This window comes from Amia ocellicauda, chromosome 23 (genome assembly GCF_036373705.1).
Source record: "Amia ocellicauda isolate fAmiCal2 chromosome 23, fAmiCal2.hap1, whole genome shotgun sequence".
NCBI classification, from domain to species: Eukaryota; Metazoa; Chordata; class Actinopteri; order Amiiformes; family Amiidae; genus Amia; species Amia ocellicauda.
Window position 1 is genome coordinate 20671189 of NC_089872.1, and position 19612 is coordinate 20690800.

Consider the following 19612-nt stretch of genomic DNA (forward strand, 5'->3'; position numbering starts at 1 on the left):
TTGATCTTATTGAAGCATCACTTTAAGAAAATAAGGACGGAGAGAAAAAAAAAAGCCACTTTCCATCTCGTTCCCCTGCAAACGAACGCCCTCCGAGACGCACGGATGAGCTGCAGGCGAGAGTTTTCTACTTCAGCGATGGTTCGCTAAATAAATATAAACAGAAGATATAATACAGTAGGGGAATATGGGATTAATTTTGAAATTGCCTGATTAGTGCATTACTATCCTCCAATAATTGCCTTTCTGTTCTCCCCAGGCCCTCGCTTTATTGCAGTCTGGCATCTGCATCTGCCCAGAGAGCCCGTCAATCACGCCTTGCAGCTGGGGCGGTCTGCGGGGACGGCAGGATTCGAATCCAGCTGGGGCGGCTTGTTAGACAAAGCAATATACACCAGGCGGGCCGAGCGCCGGCGCTTCTCCACCGGGCGGCAATTTAGTTACGGGTGATTCGGCGGTTGTGCCCGTGTGCGGCGCGGTGAATAACCCACGCCTGGTACTGCTGGGAGGAGCCTTCTATTATTTTACTGCCCGAAGACATGTCGGAGAAGAAGATGCGCGTTTCCTTTATTTACAATGATTCGCTCTCCTCTCACCCCCTCTCCTGCAGTTTGAAGAGCAAAAGCCTCGTCTTGTTGTCGCGGTTTAATTTCCAATCTCCTCGATGAGCAGATACCGGGGGAATGTTCCGTCACAAAGAAAAGGGGTCCTGGTTGTTGTTTAGTTGTGCTTTGTCAGATTTAAAGACCGATAATCGGTTCGGAAACACTTTGATGACTGTGGTTCGTTTGAAACCGTTAATTAATCAACCCAAGTTAAAAAATGATTGAAACGCTGCCTTTTTATTGAACACAAATTATGAAGCCACTGGACATCTTTGTAACAAAACTCTTAATCAATTAACAATCAAAACCACACAAAACAAACTGGGGGGCAAGAGAACGATACACAACACGTCTAACAGGCGTGCGTCACTGTGGCCACCCCGGCCTTCGATTCCCACGTGACACGGTGAAACCTGAAACCAGAGAGAACCCGTTCAGACCAGCACGGCGACACGGACACCCGCGGACACCCTGGGAGTTTCCAGCCAGTCTTTCTGGACGCCCCGGAGATATATTTAAACACCCACATCTCACACGCACGCTTGAGGGCGTAACGACGCCGGCTGGGTGACGGAGGCGCTTCCCGGTTCAGCCGTGGGACGTGCGACTTCTGTAACAGGAACCCGGATGCCCGCGGTAATTACCGACGAAAACAAGGGCTCCGGCACAGAAGTGTTGCAATCTCAGCAGAGTTTGGGCTGATCTCGGAGGCCGGGCTGCTTCTTCCAGTCGCGGCAAGTTGGAGAGGTATCAATTACAGTCCAATTAGAGTTGAAAAACACACAAGTGCCAATGTAATTATATTCACAGACAGGCAGCAGCTTTTTTTTTTCTTTTTGACAAGACACTGATTCAGATCGAGGGCTGAAACGATGGCAGCCGGGCCGTAAATCATCAGGAGATTATTGCTGCTAAGTGGAGGAGCGGCATAACTCCACGAACGCCAGGGTTTAACAACACCCGTCTGCCGAGATGACACCGGTTGCCACACTTACTGCGCAGCTGGTCGCCCACGGGTGTCAGAGAGGAAGCGGCAGGACGGGAGGCACCTCAGATTAGAGAACGCAACGGGGCGGCGGCCTGGCCGAAAACTGGCCACCGGTGCCGAACGTCGAAACAGAAGGCATATGCTTTGCCAAAGGAACCACCCTTTCAGTTCCCTTCCGCGCCCCCGTTTGCGTCCGCCGGCGCTCATCGGAGCACCCGGACGAGGTCCAGCCCGATGCGGCCGCGCTGGGCGTCCACGCTCAGCACCCGCACCTCCACGCGCTCCCCCGGGCCCAGCGCCAGGCTGCGGCGCCGCTGGTCCGGTGGCAGCTTGGCCTCGGTGATGTACTTCTTGTGGATGAGGCCCGAGCGGCCCACGCCGATGTCCACGAAGGCCCCAAACAGCGCCGTGTTCTCCACCTTGCCCGTGAGCACGGCGCCCACCCGCAGGTCGCTCATGGACACGATGCCCCGCTTGAAGTCCGGCTCCTTGAAGTCTGCGGAGACGGAGAGAGGGAGTGGGAGAGGGAGAGGTAGAGGGAGAGAACGAGCGGGCGGGGGAGGGAGGAGAGGAAGAGAGGGAAAGAAAAGTGGGAATGAGATTAAAAAAATTAAGTGGAATTGGTCAGCATGTGGAGATCAGTGTGTGTGTGTGTGTGTCTCTGTCTCTCTCTCGGTTTGTGTCTGTCTCTCTGTGTCTCTGTTTGTGTGTCTCTGTCTCTCTGTTTGTGTGTACATATATATGTACACATATTTATAGAGACAGACACATGGATACAGATATAGATGTCTTCTGTCGGTCTCTGTCGGTGTTAAGTAATGCACAGAGGTGAAAAGGACAAAGGTAACACCCCCCAGAGACGAGAGTTTCACACACTAAGGTTTCCACAAGTTCCCTTCGGGGCGCCATAAAAAAATGAATGATGTTCAGTTAAATCAAAATCTGCTCCAGCTCATTAAAGAGGGGAATATTGACCCTCGGGGCTCCATCAGTGGGCGCAGTCCCAGACCTGCGTCTCTACCGGCACTAGGATTTGGTTCATCTCTTTTCAATCACGAAACCCCCCCCCCCCCCAAAAAACATATCCGTCACGAGATCTGTCAGCTAACAAAGCCATCGTACAGGGAAGTCAAATTGTCTGTAACGCGATACGCCCAAAAAAAATTGACCTTTTGTGCTGTGGAGGCAGACTCCCACGCACGTCAAGAGAGACGAGCGCGCCTGCGAGGGGCTGGATGCCGTGTTCGGAGCGCTGTCCTTATTTAAACACTTTACTGCTCCACCAGGCGCCGTAAACCTCTCAGCTCGGCTTCTCAGTCTTTATCACAACTGCTTTTGTGTTACAAAAGGCCTCGGCACACTTAATAAAATCCAAGTTTGCTCTACGCTGAATTTCCTTTACACAAAAACAAGGCTCATGAAGCTTGTGTGTGTGTGAGTGTGTGTGTGAGTGTATAGGGGGTGGTGTTTGCATTTTTTCCACCCGCAGGTTTGTTTTCCTCACAGGCCCTCATAGTGTCGTGTTTTAAAGCGGAGATTGCGGTCGTCATCCTCAGCAGAGAGAAACTGAAGTCTCGTCTCAGACATGATGACACAACGCACACAGAGGAATCTGTCGCACCGCACTACAAAACACACACAGGAGGACCGCCTGTCTGTCCCGTCCTCCCGTTGGGACCCCGGCAGGACGGACGACTCGGACGCGGTACATTACACACACAGTACAGTGTCACACCGCCGAAGGCTGCGCCGCACTGCAGACTCGTGTTTTGCAGTATAATTTGGTGGGGAACTGGGCTGTAATTGCGGCAGTGTTGACAGGTGTGTTATAAATTTTGAGCAGAATTTAAATGTCGGGATATGCACACCACCACCTCTTCCCCAAGGAATCCAATACTGAGGAATGCACTCGACATCAATAAGTGCGTGTCTCCTCACAGCCCAGGTTTGATACTATTTATGTGTGTGTGTGTGTGTGTGTGTGTGTGTGTGTGTGTGGAGGGTGGGGTTGTTTAGCTGTCCTTTTCAACCAGACATTAGTCACCACACCCACAACAACGTTGGCGCTGGCGGCTGTATCCGTGACTCGTACCCTGACGGATGTCGAAGCCCTGGGGCTGCGTCAGGCCGTCGATGATGACCTGCAGGGTGCCGGGAGTGGTGTCCAGCGTCTGGGCCAGGCCGTCCAGTCCGCCGCGCTGCACGTGCTCCTGGACGCGGCGCCTCATCTCCGGCTGCCCGATCTCCTCCAGGCGGCCGCCGATCAGCTGCAGGAACCTGCCGGGCACAGCGTGGCACAGGGGGGCACGGTCAGACACACACCCTTCCCGGGGAGCCGAGCTCTGGGTCGGGATCGAGAGGACCGCCTGCGTGTGGCGTGTACGTGTGGCGTGTGCAATGAAGGCTGCCTTTCTAAAGTACGCTTAAACCACAGCGACACACGCCTCGGTGTTGACAGGGAGCCGATCTTTTCTTTGCACAGCGTCACCGTACTGTACTGGTCTTTATGGCGGCTGACAAAGGCTGTGTGTACCTTTGTAATATTAAACTGCCCAGAATAACCTGCCGGCTCCGTCAGCAAAGCCACGTTCATTCACCCCACTGACAGCTGAACACCGGGAGTCATTTCCAGCTGCAACTGTCGGCAGACACGGCAAACAGGGCCGCCATTCAGAGAGCAGGACGGATCCCTCGGTAAACACAGGCGCACGGCGCAACAACAATGCCCGCGATAATGAAAAGCCTCTATAAGACACATAAACACGGTCTTTGATGCGCCTGCTCGACTGCAGGGTCAGATTTCAGCGCTGTTGCTGTCATGAGTGCGAGGGAATAACAGCACAACGACTGGGTGACACCTAGAGCAGCTGTGGCCCTGTTTATTGTAATAACCCTCGTCAATTAATTAATTTGCCGTAAAATAAACAAAAGAAGAGAAGGGAGAGGAAAGGGTGGCCGTGTTGGTTGATTTTCCTTTTCTGTTCAATACGTTTAATCACAACCAAGGCTTTTCCGGATGAACATAAACACACACACACACACACACACACACACACACACACACACACACAGAGCTGTTTTCACCTGGGGGAGGAGGGTTGTGGTGTCCGGCCATGTGTGCGCGGAGGGGAATGTGCCGGGGGCCGCAGCAGCGCGGAGGAATGCGGAGCACAGCTGACGGGGGGCGCTGAGTGGCAGCGATGATGGATGGAGCCGCGCCGTGGCACAGTGACGCCAGTGACGGGCAGCAGCTGTCCGGAGGCTGACGGACGGGGCAGATGGAGGCTGACAGCCCCGCCACGCCGGGCGCTTCCTGGCTCAGGCGTACAGGTTTGCTCTGACTCCGGCAGCGGCCATGAGCTCAAACCTCGGACGCACACGCTGACCGAACCCCTCCACCGCCGAGGCCCCTGCTCTGGGAACGCACACGGCGCTGGCACGGCGCTGGAGGCGAATCATGACACTTGTGTACGAAGTGGCGGTTTCAGCTGCGACTTTGGCTTTTGCAAACTCCTTAGATCACACAGGTGACTGCGCTCAGGGGATCCCTCGCCGTTTTCGGGGTTGATGACTTTAGTGAGATGCCATTAAACATTGCACAGGACATGATGCTGTCCTGGGATTCATTTTCACTATCGAACGCCCATGGCACCCTGTTTTGGGTGAGCTTCTCAGTGGCTGTGTTTATAAGGAGCTTAAAAATCTGATAAAAATCCAGCTAACTACTCAATCAGAGAACAATCCCCTCATATAAACACCTGAGTCGGAACAGACCGATCAGATTGAGCTCCTTCCGAATGAAATGTCGATTCGAATGAAAGGGGTGGACCGCTGATAACCTGTTCAATATTGGCGTCTAACAGCGAAAGGCATCGAGTTTGAATGAAACTGACATTGCGGTACTAATTCTCATTCTCATACCTCCAACGGACTGGCTCATGTTAGTGAACTGTATTTTCAGGATCGTCCAGAATTAATTAATTCGGATTGACGAAATTCTCTGCTTGTAAATATAACTGGTGTCCGGTGGTTGGGATGAACACGTCCCCCGAACTCCACGGCCTCCACAGTCACCTTTGACCTGGAAGCGCTCCGGTCACGACCACAAACACAGACAGAAACAGAGGAATAAACCATCGCCGGTATCTGAGGAGAAGAGCTTGACGAAGGGAACTTCTGTTGCTGTTTTTTCTCTCCGATACAATATTTCTTCCCTCTCTAATGAATTTCTATATTTCTTTAGGTTAAACTTTATCACCAATAAATATCGGTAACACATCAAGAGTATCATTTCCACTTAAACAAGTGAGGCAGTGGAGGGCACTTAGCGCACAGAGCGATCGATCTGCCGCCGCACAGAGCGCGGGCAGGCACTAATGCAGCTCATCGATTGGACTATTTTTAAGAGCCATTATGAATTTCAGACCTTAATGCGTTGGCTGGAGATTTTTTATTTATTTTAGAGTTCCATTTTGGTAAAATAAATACAACAAAAATTAGGTTACGGAGGGAAGAAGAAAAAAAAAAAATCTGCTCCGTTTAAACAAGCTGCAGTTATGCGATGCTATCATATAAAAATAAAATACATTTTATATGGCTCTTGTTTGAGTGGGAGAGCTGTACATTGATTTATAAGGCCACGAGAGCGCGGCCATTACAGCCGGGGTCTCGGATTGCATGGCCCCCCACGCTGTGAGCCGCCCGTCTCCCTCGGGTTTCTGTTCGAGCTTCCTTCAGCATCGATCTCTCTGCTCCATTCGGTTTTTCCTTGCCCCCAACCAAACCCAGTCCTGGCAAACCCGGCACCCGAGTCCCACGCGCCACGACAGCCCCCCTCTTCACAGTTGCCCTCGTGGCCCCGAAACGGCCAGGCTCCTGGCACTCTGTTCATATCCTCATTCCCAGCAGCGCAGTTTAATCGGGGGTATCAGGTTCATTACATTAATGCAACACGATCCTGCATTACAGCCCCCTGCACTGCGCCACGAAAATTAATGATAATGCAACACAATCGCTCTCCACACACAACAATCGTGCATTAGCATGTGCTTTGCTGACTGAAATGTGTAATTGATTTAAGTGTGCTACCCTTCCACACAAACATAAGCCGCACAATGTCCTGGTAATGGATTATTTAGAGCTATATTTTACAGGGCACAGATGACATTGGAGGTTTTATCTTTATCTTTTTGGTTTCACGTCACGTTTGCCACATTCGGGGCTTTCTTTGCCTACGTATCGATTCCGGTTTGTGTTTTTCCTCCTACACATACACGCACGCACACATGCACACACACACACTGTAAACTAACTGTACATGCAAAAGGTTTGATCCAGGTTCCGCTTCGTTCCCGATGAGGAATGACTCCCAATAACATGGCACAGATAGACGCCACTGTTTATTTCTCATTTACCGAGGCCCGGCTAATTGCAGCATTAGGAGGCATGCGAGGGGTGTTGCCCCGGTCGGCGCTCAGTGTTGAAATGGGTTACAGATTGTTGGGAATCTTTCAGCCTTGCCATCATCATTATAAAGCAATCCCTCAGACGTCTGCGCTCGGTTCATTAATTTCGGCCTCTCTCTCCGAACGGGAGGCCCCTCGCCGGTCTACGGTGCGGCTCTGGAACCGGTTAAATCCCTTCGACTCGCATTACAAATGGTGGATGCGTACTTAGCAGAGAATACCAAAAATGCCAAACTCTCCGACATTAAATCCAGACTTTTAAACCCCACAGTGCGTCTCCAGGCAGTTCACACACAAAATAATCACTGTAGGTGGCCGTATTTATCAGCAGCTTATGTGTAACATCCAAAGTAAACACATGTCCCGCTTCGGATTGAAAACTAGTTTTGCAGGATGCTTCTATCAAACACACACTTCACACGGTCCAGTGTGGGAATAAAAAAGGGGCGATCTGGTCAAATAGAGCCACAAACAAACAGCACGGACATTTCCACCCTCAAAATTCAGGCTGCCTGATATTCTGTTCGACAAGCAGATAATTCCAGCACTCAGCATCATAAGTGGTGCTTATTAAACCAAATAACCCCAGACAGGCATAAATCGCCTTCTATGGAGCATTGAGCTACAAGTGTGGTAATTACTGGAGCATGCAGGCCTGTGTGTGTGTGTGTGTGTGTGTGTGTGTGTCGGGGGGGTGCGTCATTCAGGCCCGCCAGACAAGTGCTTTGTGAAGGGGGAGTCCAGCTGGGGGGCCGCGTTCTCTCTCGGCGAGGTAAATACGGTGGGCCCGGTTTTGTGTTACAGCCCCTCTCCCGAGGAATGCCTCTGGGGTCGGGTTTCGAGGAAGGGGGGGGAGAGAGAGAGGGAGAGATGGAGGGGGTCGAGGACGGGCGGTCAGCTGCTACTTGGGGTTACGCAACACAATGACGCTACTTACAAAAATAAAGGCCCAATTAGTGTTCTGCTCCCTGTGATATAAAGTGGACTGGGTGATCCCACAACCGCCCTTCCCCCAGCCCAGCACCCTCCCAAACACACACACTCACACACGCACGCACTCACTCACTCACTCACTCACTCACTCACTCACACACGCACGCACTCACTCACTCACACGCACGCACTCACTCACACACGCACGCACTCACTCACACACGCACGCACTCACTCGCTCGCACGCACGCACTCACTCACACATGCACGCACTCACTCACGCACGCACGCACTCGCTCGCTCGCACGCACACACTCACTCACACACGCACGCACTCACTCACTCACTCACTCACTCACACTCACTCACACGCACGCACACACACACACACACACACTCACTCACTCACTCACTCACTCACACACACACACGCACTCACACACGCACACACGCACTCACACACACACACTCACACGCACTCACACACTCACATTCACTCACACGCACGCACTCACACACACACACGCACGCACGCACGCACTCACACACACACGCACTCACACGCACTCACACACACACACACGCACTCACACGCACTCACACGCACACACTCACACTCACTCACACACACTCACTCACACGCATGCACTCACACACACTCACGCACACACACGCACTCACTCACACTTACACACACTCACGCACACACACGCACTCACTCACACACACTCACACACACACACACTCACTCACTCACTCATGCACTCAAACACACTCACTCACACGCACGTACTCACTCACACAGCTTGAACATGGACTAAGTTTCTGAAACGATAGTTATTCAGTTTGCGGTCTGAAGGAACGAGGCCGAACACACACAGGAGACCATCACAGGGCAGAGCTGACCCAGAAGACACCGAGACGTTCTAGGAGCCGTTCTCAAACTTTGAAGAGTTTAAGTACAGCACCAGGTCAAGGAAGGTCAAAGTGCGTCAATACAGTGGAAGGTCAAGGAAGGTCAAAGTGTGTCAGTACAGTATGAGGTCAAGGGAAGGAGTAACTGAAGGTCTTGGTGAAAAAACAAGAGTTTAGTGCAGGCTGGGGGAGAGAAGGACAAGACGTTTGCCAAATGAAATGCATTGCTGCTAATCAAAGCGAACACGGCGATTTCCCCATCTTCACACATCAAGACCGCGGTCATTCTAGTGCAAACGTCAACATGAGCGTCAGCTGAGGCTGTCGAAGTGCGTCTGTGCTGGTGACACACGCAGGAGAACAGAGCGAACGCTGGGGCCGAACTGCGAGGCTACACACATAGAAATACAGTCCCATCCAGGAAGCTCAGAGCAACACCAAGGCGCAGCTGAGACCTTCACCGGGAAAAAGAGCAGCAGCACTCTCTAAAGCCGTCACTCAATGAATACATCTTGTAAGATGTTTAAAAAAGAAAACAAATACTTCCAGTCAGCTTAATAAAACATTGTTTCTGGTTTTATGTATATTTTAGTCCATCCATGCTTTTTAATCTTGATTAAGCATTGCAAGCTAATATAAATGCAAGATAAGATCACAGAACAGGACTGTGCTAGACACTTCTCTGGACAGACAGATAGAGACTCAAGCCCAGGGAGAGAGAGGGAGTTACTTTCTCTCCCTTTCTTTTTAAAACAAACAAATTAATCTCCATCCCAGGGTCCCCAGGGCCTTGGGTTTAACAGGCAGCTCCTTAAAACCAGACAGTGGAAACTGTAGCTCGCTCTGCAGTGGGGCAAGAGGGAGGAGTGTGAGTGTGTGTGTGTGTGGGGGGGAGATTAGTGCAGCAGTGAACCACCCGAGCAGACGCCCTGCCAGATTGAAGCCCCTTCTCCTGTCTCTAGCACAAGGGCCCTAACTGAGGGTGTGGTCTCGAGTGTGTGGGGCAGGAGGAGGGCGTGGTTCTGAGTGTGTGAGACCGGGGGGCGTGGTTCTGATTGTGTGAGGCTGGAGGGGGGCGTGGTTCTGAGTGTGTGAGGCCGGGGGGGGACGTGGTTCTGAGTGTGTGAGGCCGGGGGGCATGGTTCTGAGTGTGTGAGGCCGGAGGGGGCGTGGTTCTGATTGTGTGAGGCTGGAGGGGGGCGTGGTTCTGAGTGTGTGAGACCGGGGGGCGTGGTTCTGATTGTGTGAGGCTGGAGGGGGGCGTGGTTCTGAGTGTGTGAGGCCGGGGGGCGTGGTTCTGATTGTGTGAGGCTGGAGGGGGGCGTGGTTCTGAGTGTGTGAGGCCGGGGGGGGACGTGGTTCTGAGTGTGTGAGGCCGGGGGGCATGGTTCTGAGTGTGTGAGGCCGGAGGGGGCGTGGTTCTGAGTGTGCGAGGTCGGGGGGCGTGGTTCTGAGTGTGTGAGGCCGGAGGGGGGCGTGGTTCTGAGTGTGTGAGGTCGGGGGGCGTGGTTCTGAGTGTGTGAGGCCGGGGGGCGTGGTTCTGATTGTGTGAGGCTGGAGGGGGGCGTGGTTCTGAGTGTGTGAGGCCGGGGGGGGACGTGGTTCTGAGTGTGTGAGGCCGGGGGGCGTGGTTCTGAGTGTGTGAGGTCGGGGGGCGTGGTTCTGAGTGTGTGAGGTCGGGGGGCGTGGTTCTGAGTGTGTGAGGCCGGAGGGGGGCGTGGTTCTGAGTGTGTGAGGCCGGAGGGGGGCGTGGTTCTGAGTGTGTGAGGTCGGGGGGCGTGGTTCTGAGTGTGTGAGGCCGGAGGGGGCGTGGTTCTGAGTGTGTGAGGTCGGGGGGCGTGGTTCTGAGTGTGTGAGGTCGGGGGGCGTGGTTCTGATTGTGTGAGGCTGGAGGGGGGCGTGGTTCTGAGTGTGTGAGGCCGGGGGGGGACGTGGTTCTGAGTGTGTGAGGCCGGGGGGCGTGGTTCTGAGTGTGTGAGGCCGGAGGGGGGCGTGGTTCTGAGTGTGTGAGGTCGGGGGGCGTGGTTCTGAGTGTGTGAGGCTGGAGGGGGGCGTGGTTCTGAGTGTGCGCGGCCGGGGGGGGACGTGGTTCTGAGTGTGTGAGGCCGGGGGGCGTGGTTCTGAGTGTGTGAGGCCGGAGGGGGGGGTGGTCTCCGGTGTTTGAGGCTGGTCTTGAGTATATGAGGCAGGAGGGGGCATGGTTTTGATGCCAGCTTGGGGCGTGGTCTTGGTGTGTGTGGGAAGGGTGAGACGTGGTCCCGAGTGGGAGGGCAGGAGGAGGGCATGGTCTCGAGTGTGGGGACACTATAGGCATGGAGGGCCCGTAGTTCATGTCTCTCACCTCTCGGTGATGCCGTACGACTCGGGGTGGATGCAGGTCTGGTCCAGGGGGTTGAGCTGTGGTGTGCCGCCGCCAGCCGCTTTGCCCCTGCTCTTCTTATTGGCTGGTTTCTGAGCCGCCGGCTCCTCTGCCACAGCGCCCTGATCACTGCTGCAGGAGACAGGAGAGAGAGGAGGACAGTGAGGACTCCTGTGACCAGGCCCTGGCCTTCCAGAGACGCAGATGCCCGGGCAGGGGGACTGGTCAGGTGTTGGAGGGGCCTGGCATTCGGAGATCTGTGTTTTTTTTACTCAGACCCCGTGGTGTCTCTCTCTCTCTCTCTCTCTCTCTACAAAATCTTGTGAACGAGGCGACGTCTCCGGGGAACCGGTCCAGGCTTTGCTAAATATAAAGGCACGTCTTGATCAGCGCTTAATTGCTGTGTTACATTTTCATGGCTTCCACTGGGGAATAAATTATATCAAAACCCCTCGAATGTGTTTGTGTTTCGACTGCTTCTGAAGAGGAGATTTTTGTTTTCCAATGTTTTCTTCTTCATTCTGCAGCCCCCCCGGGACGCCCCCTCTGTGGTGATTTTCACACATTGACTCTAACTGCGCTACTTACACCTCATTAGACGGCCTCTGTTGTATTCCTAATCACTTTGGCTCCACTTCCACGCCTCTGGGGGCGAGTGTGAGACCCTCTCCTCTCCTAGCATGCCTAACAACACTGAAACACTGCCCACTATCACAGGGGGGCACGGCTACTATACTATACTATACTATGCTTGATGCAGAAAGGGCAACTTAATTGCCAATTAAGTGGGAGCAATTACTATGCAGGGCAGGTGCGTCTCCGAGTGACTGGTTAAAAGCAAAGTAGATTAATATGAACTAAATAAATCAGCTGATTCCCCTTTTCCTTTCTTTATCAATTCACTTATTCTTCAACACCACCCTGTGCATAGATTATACACTCCGCCCCCCCGGCTCATCACACGGCCTAGACCCCTGGACCGCCTACCTGGCCGCGCTCCGCACGTTCTCCGGGTTGACGCGGATGAAGCCGGCGCACTGCTGGAAGCTCTTGGGTCCGAGGCCTTTGACCTGCTTCAGATGCTCCCGGTTCACGAAGGGCCCGTTCTTCTCACGCCACTCCACGATGCTCTTCGCCCGGCTGGCGTTGAGTCCCGCCACGTGCCTGTCGGGGGAGGAAACGGGCGGCTGCATCACCACGGACTCACCGGCAGCGAGGAGACACTAAACGACGCGACTCCCTCGGGCACAGAGAGATGCTTCTCTTCCAGATTTCTTGTTTAGTTTGGTTGTGTTTAAATTGCCTCCCCATCCCCACGGGCTGGCGTTTCAAAGCCAGGAAATCAGGCAAAAGCTTTTTCTGTGATTAATAAAACTGTACTTCCTTATTAACAAGTTATCGCACATAAACCCTGGACGATGTTTAGGACAAGTACAAAATATTGAAGTATTTGTAAAGAAATATCTACCCCTATATATAAGTCATAGAGAACTAAAGACTAACTGAAAAGCAAATCTAAATATCGTTTCATTCGGGTAAACACATGACAGGACGGCATGCCTTAACACACAGCCATTAAAAAGCAGATGAAAAAGGTTCATTAACCCGCTGCCACAATTCGACACCTCGAACAACATCTTATTTTATTAGCTTGGGCTGTTTTTCAAGTTATTTTTTTTTATCCTTCTCTCAAAGCAACCAAACATGCTGTAATTATTCAGATTTTTTCCCTCCACTTCCTCTGACTCGAGAGCCCTGATTAGAGGGGTCCGGCGCGGAGTCCGGACCGCCCGTCTGCGCGTGTCACTCTCTGGCGCTGCATCGGCACAACACTGGGCCCATTCGTCCCAGCTGGGCTCGGGGCTGGGATGGCAGACTAAACACAGAGGCCTTGTGATCCGCCGCCACGCCATGACTGCTGGTGGAAAGTATTCGGCCTACCTCATCAGGGTCTCGGAGCAGATGTTGATATCCACCCCCACAAAGCTCACGCACTCCTCCACCACGCCGGCCAGCGCGGCCTTCAGCAGGACCTGAGACACGTCGTGCTGCGGGACAGAAGAGACGGTTAAGACAGTTTTATATGTGTGTGTGCATTCAGGGGACTGAAAACACACCCTGACTTCACTGTGTAATTGCTGCCATAAATATGTGATTGACAACCCCACCCGCCCCCCCCCAACCTCACCTCTCAGGGTTTGTAGCCAACAGCTGAGGAGGCAGGATGGACAGGATTGTAACAAGTTGAAGAAATTATGGTTTAAGAAAAGAAAAAAAACATGCTTTTTCTTTGTACATATGTTACAACTACATTTCAGAGCATTAAGAGTGGAAATTAAAGTCACTTGCTCTGAGCACCCCTCGCCCACTTAGACACCGGGGACATTCAGGACCAGAGCGTGGATGTCCAGGTCAGGCATCAGCTCTGGACACCTTTGAGGTTGACGGGCCCGTTTACAAATATCTGCAGCACACAAGCAGACTGCTCACAAGCGGGGACACCGGAGGACGCATACGGCACACACACCAGAGCACACACACTAGAGCACGCACACCAGAGCATGCATACGGCACACACACAAGAGCAAATAACTCATCTCACAGATGTAGTCCCAAGTGTGACTTCAAATACACTCTTCCTTGAAATTAAACAAGTATCAGAATATGTATAACTAAATACTGGTGTACGAACACTGCTCAGTGTGACAATGCTCAGGATTGAGCTGACCCCTATTGACTGAAACTATTCTATCAAATCAGCTTGCTCTGAGCGGCCTGCTCTGGGGGTGCTGTACTTGGTGTGAAATGCCTGCACACGATTAGCTCAAATCCTCTGACTCCGCGGCCCCAGGGCCCAGCACTTCCTGCTTCTGCTGAATTGGGGGGGGACATACTGGGAGACCCCTCACCCTGATAGAGTCCTGGCCCACAGCAGGAGAACCGGCCCAGCGGACACCACTGTCCAGCACCAGGCTGGGTCACCGTCCCAAGGGGGGTCCCTACCGTACCATTAACACTGCGTCTCTGTGGCTCTGGAGGGACGACAGATTGTCGGTCGAGAGACAATTTAGGTTAGCACACAGCAACTGAGCGGTGGAGGGTCTGATAATTCAGCAGGGACGGGTGGCGCTGTGCCAAGGTGTTGGTGGTCGGGGCAGCGCCACGGTCCCGCCGGCACCGCGTGTCACCGACTGTCTTTGAGCTCAATCGGCAGAGCGCCGGCTCGAACGAGGCCCAACAGCACTCGTAGCGCGAGGAAAGGCTGGGAAAGTCAGGGTTATTTTCATTGGAAGGGAGCAAGAACACTTCAAAGTCACCTCACAGAGGTTTCAAATTATGGAGGGGGGATTGATAAAGTTAATCCAGACGAACTTCTCACACTTTCGAACGGTTCAAAAAAAGAAACCAGAGAAAAAGAAAAAAAAACATAACGGGACAAAGTCCAAAAATGACAAAATCAGGGAATTTTGACTAGTCTGAGACGCTTCACACAAAGGCCAATAACCATATGGAATACGTTACAGCGGAGCCCACAGTAAAAGTGGGTTCGGCAGAGTGGGGGATCGGTTTCCTGAGGGCCGAGACGGAGGGGCAGGCGAGGGGACAGGAAGCCCGGGATGAGATCACACTCTCGGTGGGGCTGGTGGCCTTTTCCTGATCCCACCTCCACTGCGGGGCTCCTGCCTCGCACACCGTGTCACAACCGAAGACCCGCCGCACTCCAGAAAGGATCAGGCTTTCACAGTGACGACCACTAAACCCCCCGCCTCATATTCGACGGCGCAAGAGAAAAAGAAAATCCAACTTCTGGTGCACAAGAGTGAGATTTAAACGTATTTATGTATGTATGCCCCTCAAGTCCGGACAGAGCATGCATCTGCAAGAAGAAGAAAACGAAAACAAAAGATGTTCCTCGGCCCAGATTCAGCGCCATCGAGCTCCTGCGCAAGTCCGTCAGCGAAAGCAACACCACATGCGTCTGTCGTGCGTCTCTTCGCTGTCCTTCGGCAGACTCCAGGCCTGCGCGCTCTGATTGGTTCAGAGCAACACTTCAATCACAGACCGCACACAAGCAGGCCGCGTCACCCGATCCGCCTGGTGCGGCCGACCTGCAGCCTCATCTGTTAGTCATTCTGCCGTCAGCAGGACTGAATTCAGCACAACAGATTTAATCATCGGTTCGCCTGAAAAAGTTGCCCCAAATTACCCCGGGTCTGTGCCAGGCGGTGTTTACGGTAGAGGGTGGAAGAGGGCATGTAGCATGAGCACCCCCCTATCAGATCAATCACACATATCAAGATAAACGAGCAAACGGCTTCGTAATGAGCAGGATTATTACAAAAGGCTTGGAAACGCGTCCCAGCCCCGCGGCCAGCCTGGAAACTCCCCGTGTCTGTTTTAAAGCATTTCAGCCGAACACTTCGGTTTAACAGTTGACTGATATTTCAAACAGCTGTTGCCGGATTAGTTTATATAAGAAGAGGAAAGGGTTTTGATATTCCCAATGACAAGGTTACGATAAATGAAGCCGAGTCAAATTCAATTTACACATGGCTATAGAAACCTTTTTTTTTTTTTTTTTGAAGGCATCGTAGCTGCACACATTTACTAGCAAACACAATCGGCGCACAAGCACACATTGTGCATGCAGAGTCTCTCTAACACACACACAGACACACACACACACACACAGGCACACTTGTAAAAGAAAAAAGAAACTTGCAGGGTTCCAAGTTTCTTCTTACACATAATAAAGCAGCGATGCCGCCAGTCAGAATATCCATTACAGTCGCCCGACTTCAGATAAAGAAGTGAAAATCCTTTTTATTAGCAGGACAAGTTTAATTTGAATTCTTCCTGTGTTGCATAATAATCGCTGTATCTGTGTGGCTCTCGCGTGACCTCTGAATCAAATTAAACCCGTGCCTGCGATAAGAGTTACGGCTACAGGTACAGAGAGAGAGGTTTAAAAGCCGAACGCGTAAAACCCTCGATAGATCTCGGAAAATCCCTTTCAATTAGACTCTATCAGAGCAAAGACAGCTGCCTGTGAAGTCTGATAAAAGGGCCATCAGTTTAATAGCGGCTGTTTGAAGATCGGGTGGGGGTTTACTGTGTGGTCTCTTTGTTGTCATTCGAACTCGTCTTTGAAATTCTTCCACTGACTATTATTGCTATTCTTCTTCTTCCTTCTCTCATTAAGAACTCGAGCTTCGTCTGTCTTTAGTAATGAAGCTCAGAGGCGACCTGAAGCCGATTACACACCGGCCATCGCTGGGGAAGCGCGCATCTCCGCAGTCCCTGCACTGTGACGCACTGTGGGTTCCCTCCTGAGGTGCGAAGGGCGTGTTTTATAGAGCCCAGACGTGCCACAGACACCAGAGGTTGAGCCAATATTAAATATCGCCCCCGTTCCTCTGCCTCATCCATAAACACAGGCCTTCATTCGCCCACTCAAAGCAAGTCTGCAACCCGATCCGCCAAAACCAACAGTTCTGTAAACTAAAAACAGGTAAACATAAAAATAAAAGCCACAAATAATGTCCCTTATCGGCCGTATATTTGCAGTTGTCTCCAAATAAGAACGGAGCTTAAAAAACGCATCCGACTGACAGTGCTGTGCCGAGTCTTCGCGGCTGCCCTCATCAGAGTGATCGGTCCAATCAGATCCAGTCAATGCACCGGAAAATTATGTGATGAACCTAAACCCAGAAACTCGATCTTCTCGGTGCTGCCTCACTGCGACACCCGCACTGTGGAAGTTCAGAGAGCACTTGTGTGTGTGAAAATAGCAATAACGTCTCTTAGATTTCTGTTTCGCTAGCAGAGCCGACGCGCCCCGAACGTCCCCACAAACAGTATGAATGCCACTCGGTAACGTTAAGGATCTCACAGAGTTTCGTTTCATATCTAATGCATGGAAAATGACGCCTACAGAGGAATTAAATCTTACTTTTGAATCAAAATGCTCTGTTATGCCTTTAATATCATCCATCTGGAACTACAGAGCTCAGAATTAAAAACAAGAATAAAATAATTAATGAACAGCAAATGTGTGCGAGTGTTGGCTGAACTCAAGACACACGCAACCGGGAGACCGAGAGTGCCAACCGTGCCGCAGACTGGCAGCTGGCAAACGGGTCGGTCCTGGAACCAGGAACCAGTTCTGTAACTCTGGAACGTTTCTTAAAATTCCAGTTCTGGTTCCGACTCCAGCTCCACAACTGAATTGGGATCGACCAATGTCTCCCACCAGCGTGAACACGATGACGGAGGGACGCAGGATGGTGCCAACTCACAGCCCCCCGCACATCAACAACAGTCCGAGTGCCCCCGTGTTCGATTTGACTGCCGCTTCGCCACAGGGAGATGTTAAGGAGGGAATCTGTGCTGTTTTAAGAAGGAATTAATAATAAACCGACTAATATTTCACTCAGGATGTCACACTCCTCCTCCCCCACTTTGTCCTCTTATTCATCAGCGGAAAAACACTGCTGTCTTCACACCTGAAACCTGCAACTGTCCACCCTGCTGACAAGCTCTGACCTGGGGGTTAATTTTCCCCTTATCTGCCTCCATCCCCCCGTTTCCCTTCGTGCTGGAGGCGCACGGATGAGGTCCCGGACCACAGCGTCCCTCTCCCAGCTCGGTGGAAGACGGCCGTGGCTGGGTTTGATTGACAGGCGGCAGGCAGGAGAAGTCACCGGGGGTTAGCATGTGCCGAGTGACCCGTGACGGACCGAAGACTGACAGGGCCACAGGAAGCCATTGAAATAACAGAGCAGTGTGAGCCACAGTATCGCTGTCAGTCGAACACCGAGTCCAGGATATCGCAGCGTCCATTGTGTCCGTGAGACCCGAGGGGAACCTCCGCGGCCTCCGGCAACATCCTGGTTATTCCGATTATATATTTATTTGACTTGTTATGATTGTTGTCGCAGTGGTAGTGATATACTGCAGTCGTGGTCCATCTTCGTCAGTGCATAAGACATGAAAAGGGAACTGGTTTTCTTTATAAGAGAAAGAAAAACGAAACCCCCGGTACCAGGTTTCTAAAGTAATGATTTCGTGTCTGTGCGCCGCATTCATCACACATTTCCATCAGCTTATCGCTCATGAGAATGTTTTCAATCACAAGGAAGCGCGAGAGGAAAACAGACGAGCCGATGAGTGATCGGATAACCCCGCCGGGCGAACGCAGACCCCCGAGCTGCGCTCTGGCTGTTGTTTCGATAACCTGCGGCACCGCGGCCAATTCTCCGGCAGGCACCGTGCGGGCACCTTTGACACTGTTACACCAAAACAAAACAGAGCAAACTGATTTAGTTTATTTCACTGAACTGAGAAACGGGTTTGAAGCCGTGCAATTTCACAGTGTGAACGGCTATTCCGATTATCTAAACAAATCTGGAGATATACCCACTAACAGACAACATCTCCGCTGGCCTCACAATCCCAAGCTACACAAGGTTACGCCCTTCAATTGCATCAAAGTAGAATACAGTGTTGAAAAGGATGCTAACACACTGCAGGGGGCGGCTGTCTCTGTGGTTTCACAGTGAAGTCATACAGCTCATGCCTCACCGCCTGGAAGTGTGTGTGCATCAGAGCGACCTCCCTCAACAACTACACAACACACTGTGGAAAACAATGAGGAAACGCATGAATGGGGTCCAGCTTTCGGGATTCTGCGAACGGTGACCAACACCGCCCCTAGTGGCAACACTGGAGAACAACTGGAGCCGTTCTCACACACTCCTACACCGAGCAAAGACAACCTTAAAGCCATTGAGAGAAGACATGCCACTATTAAGGGAAACCTGTCATAGATCTCTCATGATAATATATTTTTCTGCACTTCTTCCTATAAAGCTGGTGAGGAAATGAACTGTATCTTCTGTCATTCACACCAACAAACCTTTATTGAAGCATTTCCGCAATCCGATTGTATATTTTTATGTGTGAAATAAGGGCAGGACCGTTGAGATTTATAGTATCTATCTGTGTATCTATATAAGAGGAAAAGACTGTGTAGAACAATGTTTAAATACAATGTTTGCATAGGAACTGACCAAAATCTCGAGAATAACATGCAAATCTTTCATTCGGAGATATCAATTTCTCTTTCTTGTTTTTTTCTTAACCAAATACCTGTTACAACCAAAAAGTAAACGGCGCAACATGATAACCGAAAGCAGGATTTCCTTTTTGATTAAAAACACGGCTGTTGTTTTCCCACGGCTCGGCTCAAACCCGCGCTGGGGATTCACGCCGAGATGCAGCGAGAGTATCGAGTGAAAGATAATAAGGAGGACACCTTCAAACTGTCCCCGTTGGGCAGGTTCAC

General features: G+C 51.7%; 1 protein-coding gene across 1 annotated transcript in view; it reads right to left on the reverse strand.

Moving 5' to 3' along the window:
• Positions 1–821: 821 nt before the first annotated feature.
• The window catches only part of srbd1 (S1 RNA binding domain 1), a 58189-nt gene continuing 39398 nt past the window's right edge, over positions 822–19612 (reverse strand). The window contains exons 17-21 of the mRNA XM_066696857.1: positions 13207–13313; positions 12253–12429; positions 11248–11397; positions 3686–3870; positions 822–2089 (exon numbers count right to left, since the gene is read on the reverse strand). Of these exons, the coding sequence (XP_066552954.1) occupies positions 1797–2089; positions 3686–3870; positions 11248–11397; positions 12253–12429; positions 13207–13313 (912 nt within the window). The 3' untranslated portion in view covers positions 822–1796. The remainder of the gene's footprint in view (positions 2090–3685; positions 3871–11247; positions 11398–12252; positions 12430–13206; positions 13314–19612) is intronic.